General features: G+C 37.6%; 1 protein-coding gene and 1 non-coding gene across 8 annotated transcripts in view; both read left to right on the top strand.

The window, feature by feature from the left end:
* The window catches only part of NFAT5 (nuclear factor of activated T cells 5), an 89513-nt gene that overhangs the window by 45914 nt on the left and 22343 nt on the right, over positions 1-21256 (top strand). For 5 of the 7 annotated variants that reach the window (XM_058675109.1, XM_004583987.3, XM_004583986.2 and 2 more), the window contains 6 exons: positions 996-1554; positions 8236-8428; positions 10510-10700; positions 12130-12302; positions 18990-19124; positions 19253-19305. In XM_058675109.1, coding sequence (XP_058531092.1) covers positions 996-1554; positions 8236-8428; positions 10510-10700; positions 12130-12302; positions 18990-19124; positions 19253-19305 — 1304 coding nt within the window. Of the gene's footprint in view, positions 1-486; positions 549-995; positions 1555-4404; positions 4526-8235; positions 8429-10509; positions 10701-12129; positions 12303-18989; positions 19125-19252; positions 19306-21256 lie in introns of those variants that run through there. The other 2 variants (XM_012926626.2, XM_058675111.1) reach the window with 2 other exon arrangements.
* On the top strand, positions 20384-20543 carry LOC118757717 (small nucleolar RNA SNORA15). Its single transcript, XR_004995331.2, has one exon. It is a non-coding gene; the product is annotated as a small nucleolar RNA SNORA15 (small nucleolar RNA).

The raw sequence follows: 21256 nt of genomic DNA, 5'->3' as shown, positions 1-21256 counted from the left end.
AGCAACTAATTTTGATATTCTCAAGGTTTCTCAAGCTTAATCTTTTTTCCTTACATTTCAGCCATTAAAATGTATAGTTACTCTATTAGGAAGTCCCTTTAACAGACCTTTAAAGAGAGGAAATGGCCAGTGGTAGCTAGTTGCTGAGCATGTGTTTGAGTACTCCATAAGAGAAATCCATCTAGTAATCAGGCCCTACTTTGCTTTGCATTTTTTCATAAAAGAGTGGGTCGATTCATCTCAGAGCTCATGGAAGCTCTGAGTAGTTAGCTTGTTTATTTTCTACAACCCCAGCATATTCCAAATCAAACCTTTTTTGCCTCTGTTCTAGATTTCACAATCAATCATAGTGAGGATACCAGTTCCATTTTTGTCTTCAATTTAGTTTTATATATATTCTTTTTCTATTTATTTCTCATTTTATTATTGATATCTGGAATAACCGGCAGCTCTTTTCTCATTTATTTTCTCATATTTTTATTCCAGGATTTGCCTCTGAAGCAGGGAGTGTCTGCATTAAAAATGACCTGTAGTTCTCTGCTTCATAGGTTAGAAACTTATTTTAATATTTTGTGGCTAAGCACAGTCCCACTTTTCAAATTCTATAATGAATTATTTAATTGGCATTGAATGTGGACCACAAGCATCTATTTCATACTGGGGTTTTCTTTGTTACTTTAAATGATTAAAATTCAGCAGAACGTCCAGCTGAGGCAATTAAAGCTTTATTCTTGCTTTACAACTTAAAACATTAAATTGAGATTTTAAAATACGCATTATAACAAGTAAAATAATGCTATTTGGGCATTTTAAAAAATTGCATTTCATAGGCTTTGTCTTGCTTGAAGCATTTGTATTCTAAAACCTCACCAAATTCCAACTATTCATTTTGGGGAAAAAAACAATCAGTTCACAAATCACATACTCAATGGGACTGCTAGCCAGCATAGGTGAGAACATGTATAGTGTATTTACTCTTGAATTGTACACCGCAGATGCTTCTTCAGCTCCCTCCTCTTCCTCCATGGGCGGTGCTTGCAGCTCCTTTACCACCTCTTCCAGCCCTACCATTTATTCTACCTCAGTCACCGACAGCAAGGCTATGCAAGTGGAGGGCTGCTCCTCAGCCGTGGGGGTAAGTAACAGAGGGGTAAGTGAAAAGCAGTTCACCGGTAACACAGTCCAGCAGCATCCTTCCACACCGAAGAGACACACAGTCTTGTACATCTCACCACCCCCTGAAGACTTGCTGGATAACAGTCGGATGTCCTGCCAGGATGAGGGATGTGGACTGGAATCTGAGCAGAGCTGCAGTATGTGGATGGAGGATTCCCCCTCCAACTTCAGTAACATGAGCACCAGTTCCTACAATGATAACACTGAGGTACCTCGTAAATCACGAAAACGAAATCCAAAGCAGAGGCCTGGGATCAAACGACGAGATTGTGAAGAATCCAATATGGATATATTTGATGCCGACAGTGCCAAAGCACCTCACTATGTGCTTTCTCAGCTTACCACGGACAACAAAGGCAACTCAAAAGCTGGAAATGGGTTGGTATTCACATTTTTAAAAGTTTTATCACATTTATGCAAGACAAAAAAAATCATCCCAGCTTTTCTTAATTGCTCAGCTTAACCTTGCATATAAAAGTATTTTGTCATTGACATTCATGAGAACTTTCACCTAGTATTACCAAGTTTTACTAATCATTACAGCAGATTATAACAATAGGTTTATAATTAGGTAATACAAATGAAAAATCTTTTGATGTAGCTTTTAAATTTCAAGTGGATTCAAATTTTAAAACAAGTTTATAAAGTATTTTTACTGATAGACGTAACTACTAATGACTTGCATAAAACAACTCAAAATGTTCCCTAGGAGTTAAATTATGTTCTTTCACATTGTAACCTCATAGAACTCACTATCATATATGTCTTTAGTAATTTTTTAAAAAAATTTTTATTGGAAAGTAAGATATATAGAGAGGAGAAGAGACAGAGAGGAAGATCTTCTGTCCTATGATTCACTTCCCATGCGGTCACGACGGCCGGAGCGGAGCCAGGAGCCAGGAGCTTCTTTCTGATGTCTCACGTGGGAACAGATTCCCAAGGCTTTGGGCCGTCCTTGAATGCTTTCCCAGTCCACAAACAGAGCTGGACAGGAGGTGGTTGCAGGGATTAGAACTGGCAGCCATATGGGACCCCAGCACATGCAAGACTAGGACCTTAGCTGCTAGGAACCCTGGCCCTGCTATTATGTTTTTATAGAAGATTTTTATTTCAATTTTGTTTTTATCAGATGGAAACAAATTTGTTTTTGTTTTTGCTTTACAATTATGTATTTGAGAAAGTTAGGGAGACCAGTAGTGACAGACAGATTTTCCATCTCTTGGTTCACTCACTCCCAAAGACCACAACAGCCAAGGCTGTGCCAGGCCAAATCTAGCAGCCAGAAGCTTCGTTTAGGTATCTCACACGGGTAGCAGAGGCCCAAGTACATGATCCATTTTGTGCATTTCCTAAGAAGCTGGATTTGGAAGCAGGGCAGTTAGGACACTGTTGCTGATATGAGATGCCTGTGTCACAGATGGTGGTTTTATCCCCTGTGCCATGATGCCAACCCTGAAAATAATTTATTTCAGTTTTACCATTTAAGGTCACATGTTTTAAACATTTTTCCTTTGATACATTATGCTATTGTTGTGGATTTTTTTTTCCTTTTAAAATCTGCCTTTTTTAAAAGATGGATAATTTTTTTTATCGGAAAGAAAGATACACAGAGAAGGAGATGTTTCTTTTCGCAAGTGGCCGCAATGACTGGACCTGACCTGACCAGGAGCCAGGAGCTTCCTCCAGGTCTCCTATGCAGGTGCAGGGTCCCAAAGTCCTTGGGCCATCCTCTACTGATTTCCCAGGCCACAAGCAGGGAGCTAAAAGAGAAGTGGAACAGCGGGACACAAACCATCATCCATCTGGGATCCTGGCTCGAGCGTTTAGCCACTAGGCTATTTTGCCAGGCACAATCATTGTGTGTCTGTGTTTTTTTTTTTTTTTTAAAGATATGTTTTTATTTGGAAAGTCAGATATACACAGAGGAGGAGAGACAGAGGAAGATCTGTCTGATGGTTCACTCCCCAAGTGAGCGCAACAGCTGGAGCTGAGCCAAGCCAAAGCCAAGAGCCAAGAGCTTCTTCTGGGTCTCCCACGTGGGTTCAGGGTCCCAAGGCTTTGGGCCATCCTCGAGTGCTTTCCCAGGCCACAGGCAGGGAGCTGGATGGGACGCAGGTCGGCCGGGATTAGAACCGGCAACTATATAGGATCACGGCGTGTGCAAGATGAGGACCTTAACCACTACGCTATTGCACCAGGCCCCCTATCATTATGTTTTTCCCCCTTAATTTAGCATTACTAATTTTAGAAGGCAATAGAACAGGAGCATGATATACATATGAGTTTTCTTCCATCTGTCAATTCATACACCTCTCTTAAGTACATTTTAATAGCTGTATCACAGAATATTCATGGCTATGGCGCAGAGTAGGATAATTTATGAGTTTTTATTTTTTTAGTACTTCATTTGTACTATTTAACTGCTAGCATGTTAAAATCGTGTTTTAAAATACTAAATTACAGTATTTGGTAAAATTTTACTCACTGGTTTTTGAGAATTAACTCTTTTGGGAAGCAGTGTTATCTTTTAGGTGACACCAGGCTCTCTGTTATAACAGGTTGTCAAGAGGTTAAAAAGCTGCAAATCGGTTTCCTAGTTGATGATATCATTGATTTTTTTAATTTAAAATCTAGTTGAATATTTCATGGAATATTATTTACATATTGAGCTTATCTCCAAAAATTCCCTTAGTATGTTTTAAAAGTAATGTCTGTTAGTTAAGCATTATTTATTCTGTAATCTTTTGTGCTTCATTGAAAACTATTCAGAGATGATACATTTAAATGTTTTAAATGCACGTTTAAGTGCTTTTGAGGTTTAAAAAATCAAGGTTAGGAAATTACCTGAAAGAAAACATGATATATCTTTTCGTATAATGCTGCCTTTTAACAGAGTCAAAAATTGTGGAATGTAATATTTATAGGACTATTACATGCTAAATAAGGCTGTGAAGCATAATCTGTTAACAGGTCACCTACGTAGTTACATGGTTCATGAATGTCATTAAATGTGTGTTTATGTTTATTTGGGCATCCGCAAAGAGTCTATTTTATAAAGAGGGAGGGGGATACTTGTATTTGTACCAAAATAAGATGTTGAAGATCCAAATCAACAGCAAAGCAAATTTTGGTTGAGGGGTAGTCAACACAGTGTTTTGCAGTTGCTGTTAAAGAGATGTCTTGACCTACATCTTTTCTGCTTCTGCTTTTATATGATAGATATCTTTTAAAAATGACTTGAGGTTACCCAGGGAAAGTATAATGATATTGGTCAAGACAGAATCTTTCATGAAATAATTCATTGAGCAGAAACTTCATCAAACAGCAGAAGAAATGTCCAGCTTCTTAGGTAATGGAAAAATGTTTGACACCAATATGTGGAAATCATGGAATAATTTAAAAATTGAATTTATAACAATTTATATTAAGAAATAGATGAGCCCAAATATAAAAACATGGAAAAGAAGGACTTTGGAAACAGTTTTCAAAAGCATCTTAATCTAAAAATCTTATATTCTTCACCAATGCGGAAGGTGTTAAAAAAATGAAATATTGAGCGTCAGGTATATGAAGCTAGCCTTACATCTGATGTGCTACAAATTTGCAGTTCCTGTAATATTAGATATTTGGAAAAATGCACTTTCAGATATGTTTTATACAGCAGTTTATTGATTTTTCAGAATTCCACAGAAAACCCTTGATAGCCTATAGATGGAAATAGCATTTTTATACAATTACATGTTAAGGTTTTTAGGAATATACAATCTGTTGTTTTGTTTTTTTTAAGATTTATTTTATTTTTTATTGGAAAGTCAGATATACAGAGAGGAGGAGAGACAGAGATAAAGATCTTCCATCCGATGATTCACTCCCCAAGTGAGCCGCAATGGCCTCCAGGTCTCCCACGCGGGTGCAGCTTCCCAAAGCATTGGGCCATCCTCAACTGCTTTCCCAGGCCACAAGCAGGGAGCTGGATGGGAAGTAGAGCTGCTGGGATTAGAACCCATATGGGATCCTGGGGCTTTCGAGGCGAGAACTTTAGCTGCTAGGCCACGCCGCCGGGCCCATCAATGTTTAATTTTTTGACTGAATCAGTACCCCCAGTCCTTTCTAGATATTCCTGGAGCACGTGATATTATGTGGATGTGAAATGCATCTTAGGCATTTTATAATGAAAAATTATTTTTATGATGTAGACAACTAGGATTGTGCAGCACAAGGAAATTAGAACATCATTTAAGAAATTGAATCAAGTATACCATGACAGTGCATTTTCCTTTATACTTGTCATTTAAATGTAAAATACCATACAACTGTTACTTTATAGTTTTTTCTTAACTCGTTATAACTTAAAAGATTGTAATTTGAATAATGAATTGAAATTTTTATTTTTTTATATGCCAGTAGTTCTAAATATGTATCCATTGTTAAATTTAAAGTTAGATAATAAAGATGTTTTAAGTACACACATCCTATTTTTCTTTACAATATAATGTACATATATAATGTTTTGCTCTACTGGAATAGTAAAAATCATTTTCAGTTATTTACCTTCAGAAACTATCAGCTTAACTAGCGTAAGTGAATATAAAACCCTGTTTTGCTGAGTTAACTGATATTTTCTTTTAAATTTCATTTCAAAAATATTCCCCCTTCATTTTAAAATTAACGACTATGAATTATAACTGCTTGAAAATACAGGAAGGTAAATAACCCATAAATTAGTTGCTTAATAAAACTTATTTTAGTCTCTGCATTTCTATTTGGAAGATATTTTTACATAGTTTTAGTAAATGAATTTGTTTGATATCAAGATGAGTGTAAAACAATGTGACTATTGAATTTCATGGATAAGGAATTGTGCACTCTTCCAAAAAATATTTCAGTTTCTACCCAGAGTGATGAAAAGAAAAGTAAAACAGGCTTTATTGCCCATTATTCCAGCTTCAACTTCATAACTTCTGTTCATAGGATGTGTTCTTGCAGGGCCTTTAGATTACATGAGTAAACTTCAATTTTGTTATTTCAAACTTAGATAAACAGTGTACTTTCTCCAGTTAGGATCTGCTCTTTCTCATCCTAACTTTATGAATGGCACTTTCTTCTCTTTTTTTTTGTTCTATTTTCCTTCCTTTGTCCTTTGCTTTTTCCTCTTTGTTTTTCTCAGCAAGTATGTCTTCAATTCCTTGTATGTGTTAGGCAATATATAAAACTTTAGAAATATGAAGGTGATTAAGTGTAGTCCTTGCCCTGAGAACTCTGGTCTTATCCAGTCAGTCTGCACTGCTGTGCCAGGTCCATCTCTTCCTTCTTCCATTCTTCTTCTTATTTCCTATCTAGAGAGTTCAACTTGGACCTCATTTTTATGGAGGGAGAGTATTGCCTTCTCTTTCCTTTGTTCTTGATAGCAATTTGATTATACTTAGAGCAGTCAACATTAGAGCTAGGGTTCTAACTGCAAAGTCTTCAATTTTGTATTTTTATTATTCCTCCTGGAACCTGGTTACTTTCAAAGGAGATTGTGTCCACGGGTGTTTCTTGGTTCTTGGAATTTTTTTGTGACTCAAAACATGACTGAGAGAGTCACACAGAAAGCATTACAGACCTAATTGTTTTAAGATATACATGTGTATAATTTTAGAACTACTTCATGTTACTAAAAAAACCCCACAATATTGACTTCTTATTTTCATCATTTATTTCTCTGCTTCAAATGATTGATAAATCAAATGTGCTGACCTTAAGACCTAACTAGAATTTGAGATATTGTTTATCTTTGAACATTGCAAATATATTTCAAATAAATAGATCTTAGAAACACAATTTAAAAAAAAAATAAGATAGGATCCAGTACCGTAGTCTATCCGGTTAAGCTGCTGCCTGCATTGCTAATATCCCATGTGAGTGCTGCTCCGCATTAGAATCAGCTCTGTGCTGGTATGTGCCTGGGCTTCTGCACCCACATGGGGACCCAGATGAAGGTCTAGTCTTCTGGCTTCAGCCTGACCCAGCCCGACCCAGCCCTGGCCGACATGGCCATTTTGGGAGTAAACCAGTGGAATGAAAATCTTTCTCTTTGTCTCTCTGTAACTCTGTTTTGCAAATAAATGAAACCATTAAAACAAAATAAAACAAACAGCATTCCGCATGATGGTTAAAATGCTGCTTGGGTCTCCCACATCTCTCATCAAAGTGCCTGATGTGTATTTCAATTCTGTCTTTGTGTTAATGTACATCCAGTGAGATAGCCGATAACAGCGCAGGCATTTGAGTCCTCATCATCCATGTGGGTGACCTGGACTTTTAGACTGGTTTTGGCCTCTCTTAGCTTTGACATTTGACCAGTGAACTAGTAGGTAGGAGACAACTCTATCTTCTGCCTTTCAAATGTCAATTAGCTAGTTAATTTGGAAATACTTCCATTTATTACATTATCTCTGTTGTAAAGTCCAGATTACAAAATATTATTTGCATGATTTTAAGATATTCTGAAAAATCACACTTCTGGAAATGATTGTTTAGAGTGAAACTAAATTCCCAATAAAAAATGGATCATTGCCTTTCTTTTGTTTTGGTTTTCTGTTTGATTTCTTGAAAAAAGATATCTGAATGAACATGCATCTTTTTTTAAAGTCCTTTAAGCATGTTTTTTAAAACTACTTTCACTTTGTTTCATTTAGGTTGTGAGTCTGATTAAACAATAATAGGGCATCAGATAAATATGTGGTGTATATTTGTAAACAGGTCCATAATTTTTAAAAAGTTTTACTTTGATCAAAATCTGTGTGAAAGTTTTTAGCAACATTAGCCATTCTTTCCTGTTGCACTCTCAGTCTTCCTCCTAGCATCATAGGTGTTCTCTTTCCTGTCCAACTTCATTTTTGATGTGATGGGGTTACCTTTTGTTAGAAAGTTTTAAAGATACTTTGCCTATGGAATGTATTTACTAAGCAGTTTATTTTTAATGATGTTTGCTGGTACTGTTTTTTTTTTTTTTAGATGGCTTTTATAGGAAATGTGTTTCAATACATTTCTTCACATTGTGCTTTGATTTCTCAGAACCATGGAAAATCAAAAAGGAAGTGGAGTAAAGAAGAGCCCTATGTTGTGTGGACAGTATCCTGTTAAGAGTGAGGGAAAGGAGCTGAAGATAGTAGTACAGCCGGAGACCCAGCACCGCGCTCGGTACCTGACAGAGGGCAGTCGTGGCTCAGTGAAAGACAGAACACAGCAGGGTTTTCCGACAGTAAAGGTAATTCTTTTATGTTCACTAATATTAAGGATTTTATGCAGTATCAGTAATCCCTTTATTTTTAGACACATCAAAAGTTGTCTAAGGGGTGAAGTTATTAGCATATAATACATAACAGAAAAATTGGAAAGTTGATTTGCAAAAGCCAAATACTGTTACATAACGTTTGAATTTTAGTTTACATGAAAAGAAAGATAAGACTGCTCTGAAAAATAAACTATGCAAACCATGAATTACAATTACCTCCCCTTATATTTGATACTGGAATTAAAAACTTTTTTTAAAGACTTATTCACTTTTATTGCAAATTCTGATATACAGAGATGAGGAGAGACAGGGAGAAAGATCTTCCGTCCTATGATTCACTCCCCAAGACTACATTTTATTTTATTTTATTTTATTAGTATTTTAGTTGATTAGGGTACAAAGGGTCAAGGGCTACAGGAAAGTTGGTAAAACCATTGTTTCCACACTAATATCATCACTGTTTTTCACTGTATCTGGGGTCAGGGGAGAAACAAAGGGAGAAGCCCCACCCAGCCTCCCACCCATCCCAGGTCCCCGATGTGAGGCACACTCCGGGGGTCCTGCTCAGGCAGTTTTGATAGTTCAACAATTCTGAAAAAAAATTTTTTTTTAAGGTGAATTAAAAAATACTCATATCATAGAAATTATTAAGGATTTAGAAAATAAAGTTTTAGGAATGGCAGTGGTGATCAGGATTCTTCAATTTAGAAAAGAATTGATTTAATTCTTAGTTTGAGAAATAGTGTATCAGTCAAGTCTTAATCTTTCCAGATTGAAACTGTAAAAGAGGCTTCGCTTTCAGACCTTTTAGATCTTATTAGAAAGAATTTTTCTTTGAAGACAAGAGCAAAAAATTGTGGATAGGTGATGTTTAACTGCAGGAATTTTGGCTAGTTACATTTTAGATTAATTTAAAATGCAGTCTGTAAATTATGTAAATTGAACAGTTTTCAGGTTGGGGTGTAGTGGAACTGTTTGCTTTACATTTTTGTGAAATTATGATTAAAGCTTGAGATGAGGAAATTAGCCCTTGACCATTTATAAAATAAGTTGTCACATCTACAATGTCATTTAAAAAAAAAAAATTATTTTATTTGAAAATTAGTTACTCTGGCCCGGTGGCGTGGCCTAGCGGCTAAAGTCCTCACCTTGAACGCCCCAGGATCCCATATGGGTGCCGGTTCTAATCCTGGCAGCTCCACTTCCCATCCAGCTCCCTGCTTGTGGCCTGGGAAAGCAGTCGAGGACGGCCCAAAGCTTTGGGACCCTGCGCCCGTGTGGGAGACCTGGAAGAGGTTCCTGGTTCCCGGCTTTGGATCGGCACAGCACCGGCCTGTTGCGGCTCACTTGGGGAGTGAATCATCGGACGGAAGATCTTCCTCTCTGTCTCTCCTCCTCTCTGTATATCTGAATTTGTAATAAAAATAAATCTTTTAAAAAAAAAAATTAGAGTTACTGCACTACAGGGGACCGAGGACAACATTGAATGGTCCTCCCACATTCCCAGGGAACAGCCCTCTCCTCTTCTCCCCTCCCTTCTTCCAGAATTATCTCATCCACTTTCCTCCATTCCTGGACCCTTCCCACCATAATGAGTGGGCCACATTGGGTGTCCATCCTTCCCAACTATGTAAACATCAAAAATTTTATCTGCTAGTTCACTCTCCAAATGGTCCCAGTGGCTAGACTTGGCCAGGCCAAAGCCATTTATCCAGCAGCTTCTTCCACATTTCCACTTGGGTGGCAGCAGTCCAAGCTCTTGGACCATCTTTTGCTGCTTTCCCACACCATTAGCAGGGAGCTGGATCCCACACCCAGGACATGAACCAGTGGCCACATTGGGATGCTGGAGCTACAAGTATCTGTGTTTACCTGCTAAGTCATGGTACTTTACCCACTATACGACAAGATTGGAGTTCTCTGGGCCAAAGCCTTTCTTAATTATAGAGTGTACTCAGTTAGCAATAATGGAGTTTGTCTTAAATATCTGATTTTACAGTTAGCTTATGTGAAATGCTGATGAAGTTTTTCTGCCATACATTGTCTGGTTACAGCTGGAAGGCCATAATGAACCAGTAGTGTTGCAGGTGTTTGTGGGCAATGACTCTGGTCGAGTGAAACCACATGGATTTTATCAGGCCTGCAGAGTAACTGGACGAAATACAACTCCCTGCAAAGAAGTGGACATTGAAGGCACTACTGTTATAGAAGTTGGCCTTGATCCTAGCAACAATATGACCCTGGCGTAAGTACTTCAAGAAGTTTCTCATTATCCATTATACTGCTAGGCAGAAGATTTTTTTTCAGTCTCAAGTGTATAAATGACTCTGAATATTTTGTTTACTTTATTTATTTTATTTTATTTTTTGGTGGTGGTGGTGGTGGTAGGAATATTTTGTTTACTTTAAATATTATATATTTTAAGTAGATTACTATAGAATTATAGTGCATGAAATGAATTCTCATAGCTTTTGCTGAAGATTTTTAGTATGGAACACAGAGAAATGAAAGCCACATGGAGGACTGGCTTCCTGAATAGTTATGAAGACTGACTTACTGAAAATTTTACTAATGCTGAAAAAAATTTGTAATTTGATTTGCTTTCCCAAACTACATTGTCTCAGTGTTTGCTGTAGAAACTTTTGAGAGGAATTTTGAGGTGACTGTCCCATCTTGATGTGAAAATCATATGGTTAGTCTAAAATCGGTCTTTTATTTAACTTGCCCTAACCTACCTTTCAAAAAATTACATGTAAGACTGTATTTTTCATCATTAACAGCAGCAGATTTTTTTGTAAACGTACTTTTGAAAAATATAGAAGTAAATATACGTAGTAGGGAGGAGTGAGTTACTCATTTAAAATAATAATTGTTCGTTACGAGAAAGCTGAAAACGTAGTGAAAAGTAGAAGCATGTCCTTTAAATTCTGACTTCGAGAAATAACTGCTGCTTTAATGTTTATATTCCTAGCCATTTTTAAACAAAATTGATGTATTACTGTTCCAATTATTTTGTAACATGATTTTCACCTACCATATCATGAACATTTTCTCATATCACTAAATATCATACTTTTTTCTTATTTCATCCCATATTTTTCAGTAATATTCTGTCTTCATAGGGAGAGATACTCATTTTTAATAGTAAAATCCATCCCTGTTATTTAAATATATGAACTAACTACACACATAAAGAAGCTAAATTTACTATTTTTTAAGAGAAGCAGTCTTTTCTGTTATAAATGAAAACATGTCTGGATTAGAAACTGAATATGTTTACCCTTTTATAATTTTTGAATTTGGAATCTGGATACTCAATAGATAATTAGATTAAAAAAACTCTTTAAGAACTCTGTACTAATTCTATTTTTTTTAATATATTTTTATTCCTTTTTTTTTTTTAAGATTTACTTATTTTCATTACAAAGTCAGATATACAGAGAGGAGGAGAGACAGAGAGGAAGATCTTCCATCCGATGATTCACTCCCCAGGTGATCGACTGCCTTCCCAGGCCACAAACAGGTAGCTGGATGGAAAGTGGAGCTGCCGGGATTAGAACCGGCACCCATATGGGATCCTGGGGCTTTCAAGGCGAGGACTTTAGCCACTAGGCCACGCTGCCGGGCCCAATACTAATTCTATTTTAACAATCAGTTAATGTTTTTTCTCCTAGGGTGGACTGTGTAGGAATATTAAAATTGAGGAATGCTGATGTTGAAGCCCGAATAGGAATTGCTGGTTCCAAGAAAAAAAGCACTCGTGCCAGATTGGTTTTTCGCGTTAATATCATGAGGAAAGATGGCTCTACTTTGACTCTACAAACACCCTCTTCTCCAATTTTGTGTAGTAAGTAAGAATATATGAAGATAGTACATATATGGACTTCATTAATTTTTTTCATCTTTTGCATATCTTTAAATTTTAAATGTTTAATATGCTCCAACTGTTGATCGTAAAAAAAATTGGAAATAGAATTATAGTCAAATTTTCCAGACTGAGCTGAATAACTGTAATAAAATTCAGAATAGAGCATTTTGTAGTTTGTTATCATGCCATGATTTGAATATTAATTGACAGAAGTAAATACAAAGCCAAAGGATTATCCAGGCATTTTTACTGTTTGGTGAATTGCTGTTTGTTAGAACATAAGGGTAAGAAGAAGCAGAAACTTGTGATAGCAAAATTCTCATTATAAATTTGTTATAGTGCAGTGTTTGGATGTGAAAGATACTTCTTTTAATAACTTCATAGAAAATGATATACAGGTCTTTCAATTTCATCAAGTTGTTAGATGAATCTCATCATGACTAGTTTTTCTCTAATGCTTATTCAAAGGAATAAATAGTGGAATTTTTTTCTTTATGTGTTACCAAAGGAAATTTTTCTTAAGGGTAATTTACTTGAGCTGTGCTTTTTAATAATTTATGTGTGCATTCAAAGAGCAGTAGAGAATTGTTCAATTTAATTCAGTTTCTGTTGAGTTGCTATAGTTATTTTGCTATCTCTTGGATAGTTATAGAGTACTGGTTATTTATTTGTTGAATAATGTCAAAGTATTTGTCTTTGAAACTAATATTTCCTCTTCATTTTAATTCATATTAGAAATTATTATTTTTTTTAATTGTTTATTATTTAACTTCAGTAATTACATTGTATTATGTGACACAGTTACATAGATACTTGGGTTCTCCCCACCCCTCCCCAAACCCTCCCACCATGGTGGATTCCTCCACCTTGTTGCATAACCACAGCTCAAGTTCAGTTGAGATTTCCCCACATATTAGAAATTATTATACCTGTTCTGCAGCTTTGCAAGTACCTGATTAAAATGACAAGGTATACTTATAAGTATCTTTGACCTCAAGAGAGTTCAATTGGGCTTTCCTATTTTTTATTGTAATAACAATATTTATGCTAGCATTTTAAAATTTTCTGTGTAATATTTACTTATACGTAGGCCCATTTAAAGTTTGTAGGTTCTGTGTCCATTCTATCACATTCAGATGGGCGCAGAATAATTCAGTTATAAAACTTACCCAAAAAGAATATTCCATTTCTGAATTTGCAATAATTCACAACATTAGTATTAGTGGGATGAAGATCTGATTTTAATGGAACAGATGTAGTTCCTTTTTTTTTTTTTAAAGATTTATTTATTTTATTACAAAGTCAGATATACAGAGAGGAGGAGAGACAGAGGAAGATCTTCCGTCCGATGATTCACTCCCCAAGTGAGCTGCAACAGGCCGGTGTTGTGCCGATCCGAAGCTGGGAACCTGGAACTTCTTCCGGGACTCCCACATGGGTGCAGGGTCCCAATGTGTTGGGCCGTCCTCAACTGCTTTCCCAGGCCACAAGCAGGGAGCTGGATTTGAAGTGGAGCTGCTGGGATTAGAACCTGCACCCATATGGGATCTTGGGGTGTTCAAGGTGAGGACTTTAGCCGCTAGGCCACGCCGCCGGGCCCAATGTAGTTCTTATTTTATATGAACTAAACCACTCTGAAGACCAGAGATAGGAGGTATAAACAAAACAGTTAGATCACCTTGTGTTGACAAGGACTGGGAAATGGTTATATTAGCTTTAATTGTTAAACTCCTTCCTTCATTAATTTATTCATTCATTTTTTTCCTTTCTTATTTTGTTAAAGTATTACTGTATCCCACCAAAGATAGTCTAAGACACAAAAGTATGATTTTCTGAAATTTTTCATCTGTGATTTCATCATTCTGGATTCAACATATTTTTAATTTATCTTTATGGGTTTTCAGTGAATGTTATTGGCCAGAGGTCTGTAGGTTGAAATATTCTATTTTTTATTGTTTTTAAATTGCTTCTTATGTTATACCAGTTGAGTAGGACAGGTATTAATTTTAGTTTTTTTTTTTCACGGCAACATCTTACTCCATAGATGTTGGGTCAGATTTGTGGTGTAGTGGTTAAGTCACTAGTTGGGATGTTCCCCTCCCTGTCAGAGTGTCTGAGTTTGAGACTGGGCTCTGATTCCAGCCTGCTGCTAGTGTGTCCCGTGGAGACAGCAGGTGACAGCTATTCATGTAGTAGGAGACTTGCACTGATTGTTGCAACCATTTAGGGAATGAACCAGCACTTGGACAGTCTGTCTGTGTGTATGTGTCTCTATGTCTTTTCATAAACTTTAAAAATAAATGAAAATTTTAATAGAGTGTTCTTGGAATGAAACATACAAAGTAGAGAAATTGAGATGAAAATGCTAGCTTTACTACGGATAAACTGAGAATAACACTAGCTTTTTTTGATCTAGAATTAAATAGACCAGTGTGCCCATTCAGAGCTTCCTTCCACAGTTGCAGACCTCTTGCCACCTGATGGAAAATGTGGTAAAATACATGCTTCGTTCAGAAAGGCAGATGATAAAAGGGGGAGGCGATAAAGAATGGACTGATCATGCCCATGCCCTACTTGCTTTCTCCTAATTGATATGCTGGTCTTCCTGTTAGTGATTTTTGGATAATCTAATGCAGCTCTCCTTTAGTAATATATTACTTTGTCACCTGTGATCCAGATCACAGTCTTATAATAGCTTTACTGAAAATATAATTCATATATCATTATTTAACCTTTCAGAATATATAGTTTAGTCACCATCATCATTATCATCTAGTTTAAAAACGTTTTTATTATTGCCCCAGAAAAAAACCCCATACCCAATTACAATCTTTCTCTGTTCCTCTATCATCCTGGTGCCTGGCAACTACTAATATGCTTTCTGTCTCCAAGAATTGGCCTTTTTTTCTACATTTCATGTAAAAGTGGTTGTATTGTATATGGCCTTTTTAAGTTTTGTATGTTTACTTGGAAGAGTGACAAGGAGGAAGGGAGAGATAGACATCTTCATTCACCAATTCAGTTTCCAAATGCTTGCAGCAGCTAAAGCTGGTCAGGCTGAAGCCGGGAGCCTGTGATGCCATCTAGGTCTTCTGTGTGGGTGATAGGGACCCAGGTACTTGGACGGCTATCTGCTGCCTTTCCAGGCACATTAGCACCAAGCTAGACTGGAAACAGGGTGGCTGGGACTCGAACCAACACTCTGGTGGTGGGAGCCCCAGGTGCTATGGTACCTGCCCCTGCTGATTTCTTTCATTCAGTGTGTTTTCAAAGTTTGTGGATATTGAGCATGTACTTCATTCTTTTTTATGCATAAATAATACTCTATTTATGGGCATGTCATGTTTTTATTGATCGACACATTGTCAGTGGATGTTTGGATTCTTTATCCCCATTGGCTATGGTAAATAATGATGTTAAGAACATGCTTGCGGGCCCAGCAGCGTGGCCTAGCGGCTAAAGTCCTCGCCTTGAACGCCCCGGGATCCCAATTGGGCGCCGGTTCTAATCCCGGCAGCTCCACTGCCCATCCAGCTCCCTGCTTGCGGCCTGGGAAGGCAGTTGAGGACGGCCCAATGCATTGGGACACTGCACCCGCGTGGGAGACCCGGAGGGGTTCCAGGTTCCCGGCTTCGGATCGGCGCGCATCGGCCCGTTGCTGCTCACTTGGGGAGTGAATCATCGGATGGAGGATCTTCCTCCTTGTCTCTCCTGCTCTGTGTATATCTGGCTGTAATAAAATGAATAAATCTTTAAAAAAAAAAAATAACATGCTTGCATTGTAGGTTTTTTTGTTGTTGTTAATTTTTCTCTATACTTCTACAGTACTAATACCATTTTTCTGAAATATATAAGGAAAGAGCCCGGCGGCGTGGCCTAGCAGCTAGGGTCCTCCCCTTGGACGCCCCAGGATCCCGTATGGGAGCTGGTTCTAGTCCTGGTGGCTCCGCTTCCCATCCAGCTCCCTGCTTGTGGCCTGGGAAGGCCGTCGAGGACGGCCCAATGCATTGGGACACTGCACCCGCGTGGGAGACCTGGAGGAGGTTCCTGGTTCCCGGCATCGGATCGGCGCGCACCGGCCCGTTGCAGCTCACTTGGGGAGTGAATCATCGGACGGAGGATCTTCCTCTCTGTCTCTCCTCCTCTCTGTATATCTGACTTTGTAATAAAAATAAATCTTTAAAAAAAAAAAGAAACATATAAGGAAAATAAGTCCCTTTGCTTCAGCTTGATCACTTTGTCTTTATTCCTCTCTCATTTAGTATCTTTAAAAAATGTACATCTAAATATGTTCATATTCATGTGATTCATGATATTTTGGCAACCAGCCAGGTTGTTCAGTTGAACTGTCATTTTTGTTGCACTTAACGGACTACAGTTTGGTTCGGGCCATTTTCTGCTGTTTCCATAGTTGTATGAACAGGGATTGGAAGTAGAGCAGCTAGGAATTCAAACTAACACTTTCATGGTAGGCCAGCATTGCAGAAGGTGGATTTGCATACTGTACCACAACACTAGGCCTCACCCCTGCCCCCCAAATTTAAATCCAAAGGCAGGCATTTGGCCTAGTGGTTAGGACACCTATTAAAGCACGCATGACCCATAGTGGAGTATATAAAGTCAGTATTCAACTTAGACATTTAACTGCAGCTTCTTGCAAGGAACTGGATCCCTGTCAAGTGGGGAAATGAGGCCAAGTTTCCTGCCTCTGGCTCCTGTTGCTGACAGTTGAAAAGAGAAACCAGTGGGTGGGAGTTCTTTATCTGCCTCTGTACTTCTCAACTAATTTTTATATTAATTTTTTAAATCTATGCATTTCTTTTTCATAATACACATTTTCTGTGAACTTTCGGAAGACCCATGGAAATATGATTCGTTAGAGTGATATAGTAGGAGCAAAAGATATAACCCAAAAAATGGTAGGCTTTATGGTTAGAGGTTCCATTTCTAAGAACACTTGTGTGTTCACCAAAATACTCTGAGTTTTATCTTATAATTCTGGAGAGCTTGTGGAATGAGTATGGCAGAAGAGGAAGAGTGGCCATGTAAAGAATACCCAATAGAGCCGGTGCAGTGGAAAAGCAGGCTAAACCTCAGTCTGTGCCACCAGCATCCCATATGGGCACTGATTCATATCCGTGCTGTTCCATTTCTAATTCAACTCACCGCTAATGATCCAAATGCACAGGCCACCACTCCCCTGTTGGGAGAGCCAGAAGAAGACCATACCAGCTCCAGCTGAGGAATGAATCAGTGGGTAAAAGACCTCTGTGTCTCATCTCACTCTGTAACTCTGTCTTTCCAATACAATAAATTTTTTCTTCAAGGAAAAAAGAATGTCCAGTAGAACAAAGAGCCCAAAAGATATTTAATAGTGAAATTCATTATGAATTTCTGATCTGTGTTTATCTCCATGAATACAGTGTTTTGAGAGAATTGAGCAGTAGAGATAGAGTAAGAGGAGAAAAGGAAATAGGTTGATAAAGGTTTGGAGTTAGAATGGGAGATGGAAGGAAGCAGGAAGATGAAAGGGAGGTAGAAAAGGAAGAGGAGCCAGAAAGTGTTAGAGGTGAATGGCAGGTGAGGAACAGATATTTGATCTTTCATGGAGAAATACTCAGTGAAAAGAAGGCCTGATGCCAGTATTCATGTTGTGCTTTGTGGCCTTAAAAAGATTTCCTGTGGTTTATCAATGACCATTGGATCCTTTGTCTGTGCTTTGTTGTTTTTTTGTGTTTGGTTTATTTTGGGTTTCTTCTGATTTTTTTATGGCATTATTTACTTATAACTAGAGATCAGATGTCATAATTTTCATACATAATTGCAAGAATATGATGGTGCTTGACTGCCTCGCTCCTGCTTCCTTTCCTTTTAGCATTTTGCAAATGGAAAAATCACTCCCTTTTCTGTTCTTAACATCTTTAGAATTCTTCAGACAACCCAGATGTGTTTGTTCATCTTGGTAATTGTGTTTATATAATCAGATCAAATTAAGAATATCAATTTTCTACCCTCAGTTTTTTCTTAAGATACCTGATTGATTTGTCAGGTATATTCTCTTCATTAAAGTTGAGCAGTAAATGGAAACCTCATGCTGATCATTTGCTCATTCCTAGAAAAATCTTACAAATTAAAATTTAATAGACTAGACCCAGCAGAGTATCCTATTGGCTGAATCTTTCCTTGCCTTACATGTGCCAGGGTCCGATATGGATGTCAGTTTGTGTCCTTTATGCTCCACTTCCCATCCACCCCTTCCCTGCTTGTTGGGGCCTGGGGAAGCAGTCCAGGATGGCCTAAAGCCTTGGGACCCTGCACCTGTGTGGATCACCCAGAAGAAGCTTCTGGCTCCCAAATCTGTTCTGGCTGTTGGGGCCTCTTGGGGAGTGAACCAGTGGATGGAAGATCTTTCTCCCTGACTCGCCTTCTCTCTGTAAATTTGACTTCCCAAGAAAAAAATTAAGCCTCGAAAAAAAAAGAAAAATTTAGAATTCATAGACTGCTCATTTTTTTTCTCTGCTCTATACGGTAAAAATTATAAAATAGAGGAAGTTAAATTAAGAATTCAAGAAGGTAATTCATAGAACTGGACACAGAATTGCAAATTGATTTGAGGTAAGAATTGTCAGTGGTTCTTTTTATGGAATGCTTTTTTATCCCACACAGCTCAGCCAGCAGGAGTGCCAGAAATCTTAAAGAAAAGCTTACATAGTTGTTCAGTGAAAGGAGAAGAAGAAGTGTTCTTAATTGGCAAGAATTTTCTGAAAGGAACTAAAGTTATTTTTCAAGAAAATATGTCTGGTAAGTAGATATATTTTTGGTCTAAAGATTGTTGTTGTTTCATATTGTAAAGATACAGCAATAATGCCTTCAGAGTAAAAAAGTTGACCAGGAGTATGGTAGTAAATCACTGTTTTTATTTCAATCAGATGAAAACTCTTGGAAGTCAGAAGCTGAAATTGACATGGAATTGTTTCATCAGGTATAATTTAAGCCTTTTTATAATTATAATGTTTATTCTCTTAGCAATTCAGTTCTGAGGTTTTTCTGAGTCAGTAGATAAGATTTCCTCTTTATGTGAGATTGATGTAAATAAAAGTTTCTTTACTGATGGTAGACAAGTTTTCTGTTTAAAATGAACATGAGTGAATCTTGTTGTTTTTAGATATATTTATTTATTTTCATTTGGAAGGCAGAGAGAGGGAGTAACAGAGAAAGATCTTCTGTTCACTGATTCACTCCCCAGATATCCACAGCAGTTTGATCTGGGCTGATCTGGGAGCTGTCTCCAGGGAACCAATGGTTGGTTCCTCTAGAGATGCAGAAGTTAGACACAATATGTTGTTAACCTTCTGTTTTTCAGTTGATAGCAAATGCTTAGTAAATACTTGTCACCTGTTATGAAAAACTTACTAATTTTATTTGCTTTGAAGAAAAACATGACCCTGTGTTATTTCCGTTCACACCCCAATTTCATCCAGTATCCTATAGACCTAACATTTTAATCCTGACCAAAGTTAAATTTAATCCAAGTTGTACTGTTACATTCCATGAACATGGTTTTAGCTTTTTGAATTAATGTAACTGTCTTGTATGTGAGACTGTTAGTTTTCTTCTTCTTTAACCTTCCCCTGTATAACACACACATATACTTTCTGTAGAGCTTGGAAACAGTAAGCAGAAACCCTCAATTGTTGTAAATCATGTGATTAAAGTTGATTACTTATAAATATGTTTAGACTGTCAAATTTGATTTTTTTTTAGTTAATTGTGGTTTTTATTATTATCGTTTTATGATACAGTTCCATAGGCCCTGGGATTTACCTTATCTCCTCCTCATTTCTCTTCCCCCCCCCACTGAATTCCCTTTTATCATTACTATAGGATAGTTCTTCATATACAGTCATATGTACATCACTGCGGGCATGGACAATGGCAGACAGTCCAGCATCCTATTGTCAAGATATACTAAACAGTTTCTTTTTACTTATCGTTGAATAAGCTGTGTGAGACAGACACTCCTATAAAAAAAACCAATTTTGTATTTGTCACTTCACTAAGCATGACTGAATACTGTGTTCTTTTTTTTTTTTTTATGTGTTTTTTTTGTGTTCTTTCATCAATTTACACAGCCAGACACTATGCAAAAGTAAGGTATTCCCTTGAAAATTATTTTGGTATGCTGATTTTTCCTTAGCATGTAATTGGCATAACTCACAAGTGCTCAATGAACCATTTTTGTTAGATGCGTTAATGGTTTGCATTGTGGGGGGCTTTCAAATGCAGGTCTATATTTAAATTATCCTAGTGAAGTAGTTACATTTTAATGGCTTTTCTTTTTTTTTTTTTTTTTTTTTAAAGATTTATTTATTTTTTTTATAAAGTCAGATATACACAGAGGAGAGACAGAGAGGAATATCTTCCGTCCGATGATTCACTCCCCAAGTGAGCCGCCCGGGCCGGTGCGCGCCGATCCGAAGCCGGGAACCAGGAACCTCTTCCGGGTCTCCCACGCGGGTGCAGGGTCCCAATGCATTGGGCCGTCCTCGACTGCCTTCCCAGGCCACAAGCAGGGAGCTGGATGGGAAGTGGAGCTGCCGGGATTAGAACCGGCGCCCATATGAGATCCCAGGGCGTTGAAGGCGAGGACTTTAGCCGCTAGGCCACGCCGCTGGGCCCCATGGCTTTTCTTAAAGAAATTGTTACTTCATTAATGCAGATTTATAGATAAAGACTCATTTTAGAATTTGAGAATGGCCTTACAAATTATGCAAAGTATTGATAAAATAGTTCCAACAAAGTACAATCTTAACTTGCTATTTCGTATCAGATTGTACCTTAGTAAGTCATTTTTCCACTCCCTTCCATTCTATCATCTCTCTTTGTCTTCCTCCCCCTCCCCTTCCCTCTTTCCCGTCTTCTGAGACATAAGG

This window comes from Ochotona princeps, chromosome 16 (assembly GCF_030435755.1).
Source record: "Ochotona princeps isolate mOchPri1 chromosome 16, mOchPri1.hap1, whole genome shotgun sequence".
Classification (NCBI taxonomy): domain Eukaryota; kingdom Metazoa; phylum Chordata; class Mammalia; order Lagomorpha; family Ochotonidae; genus Ochotona; species Ochotona princeps.
Note: the sequence above shows the minus strand (reverse complement) of the source record. Positions and strands in the feature narration are given on the sequence as shown.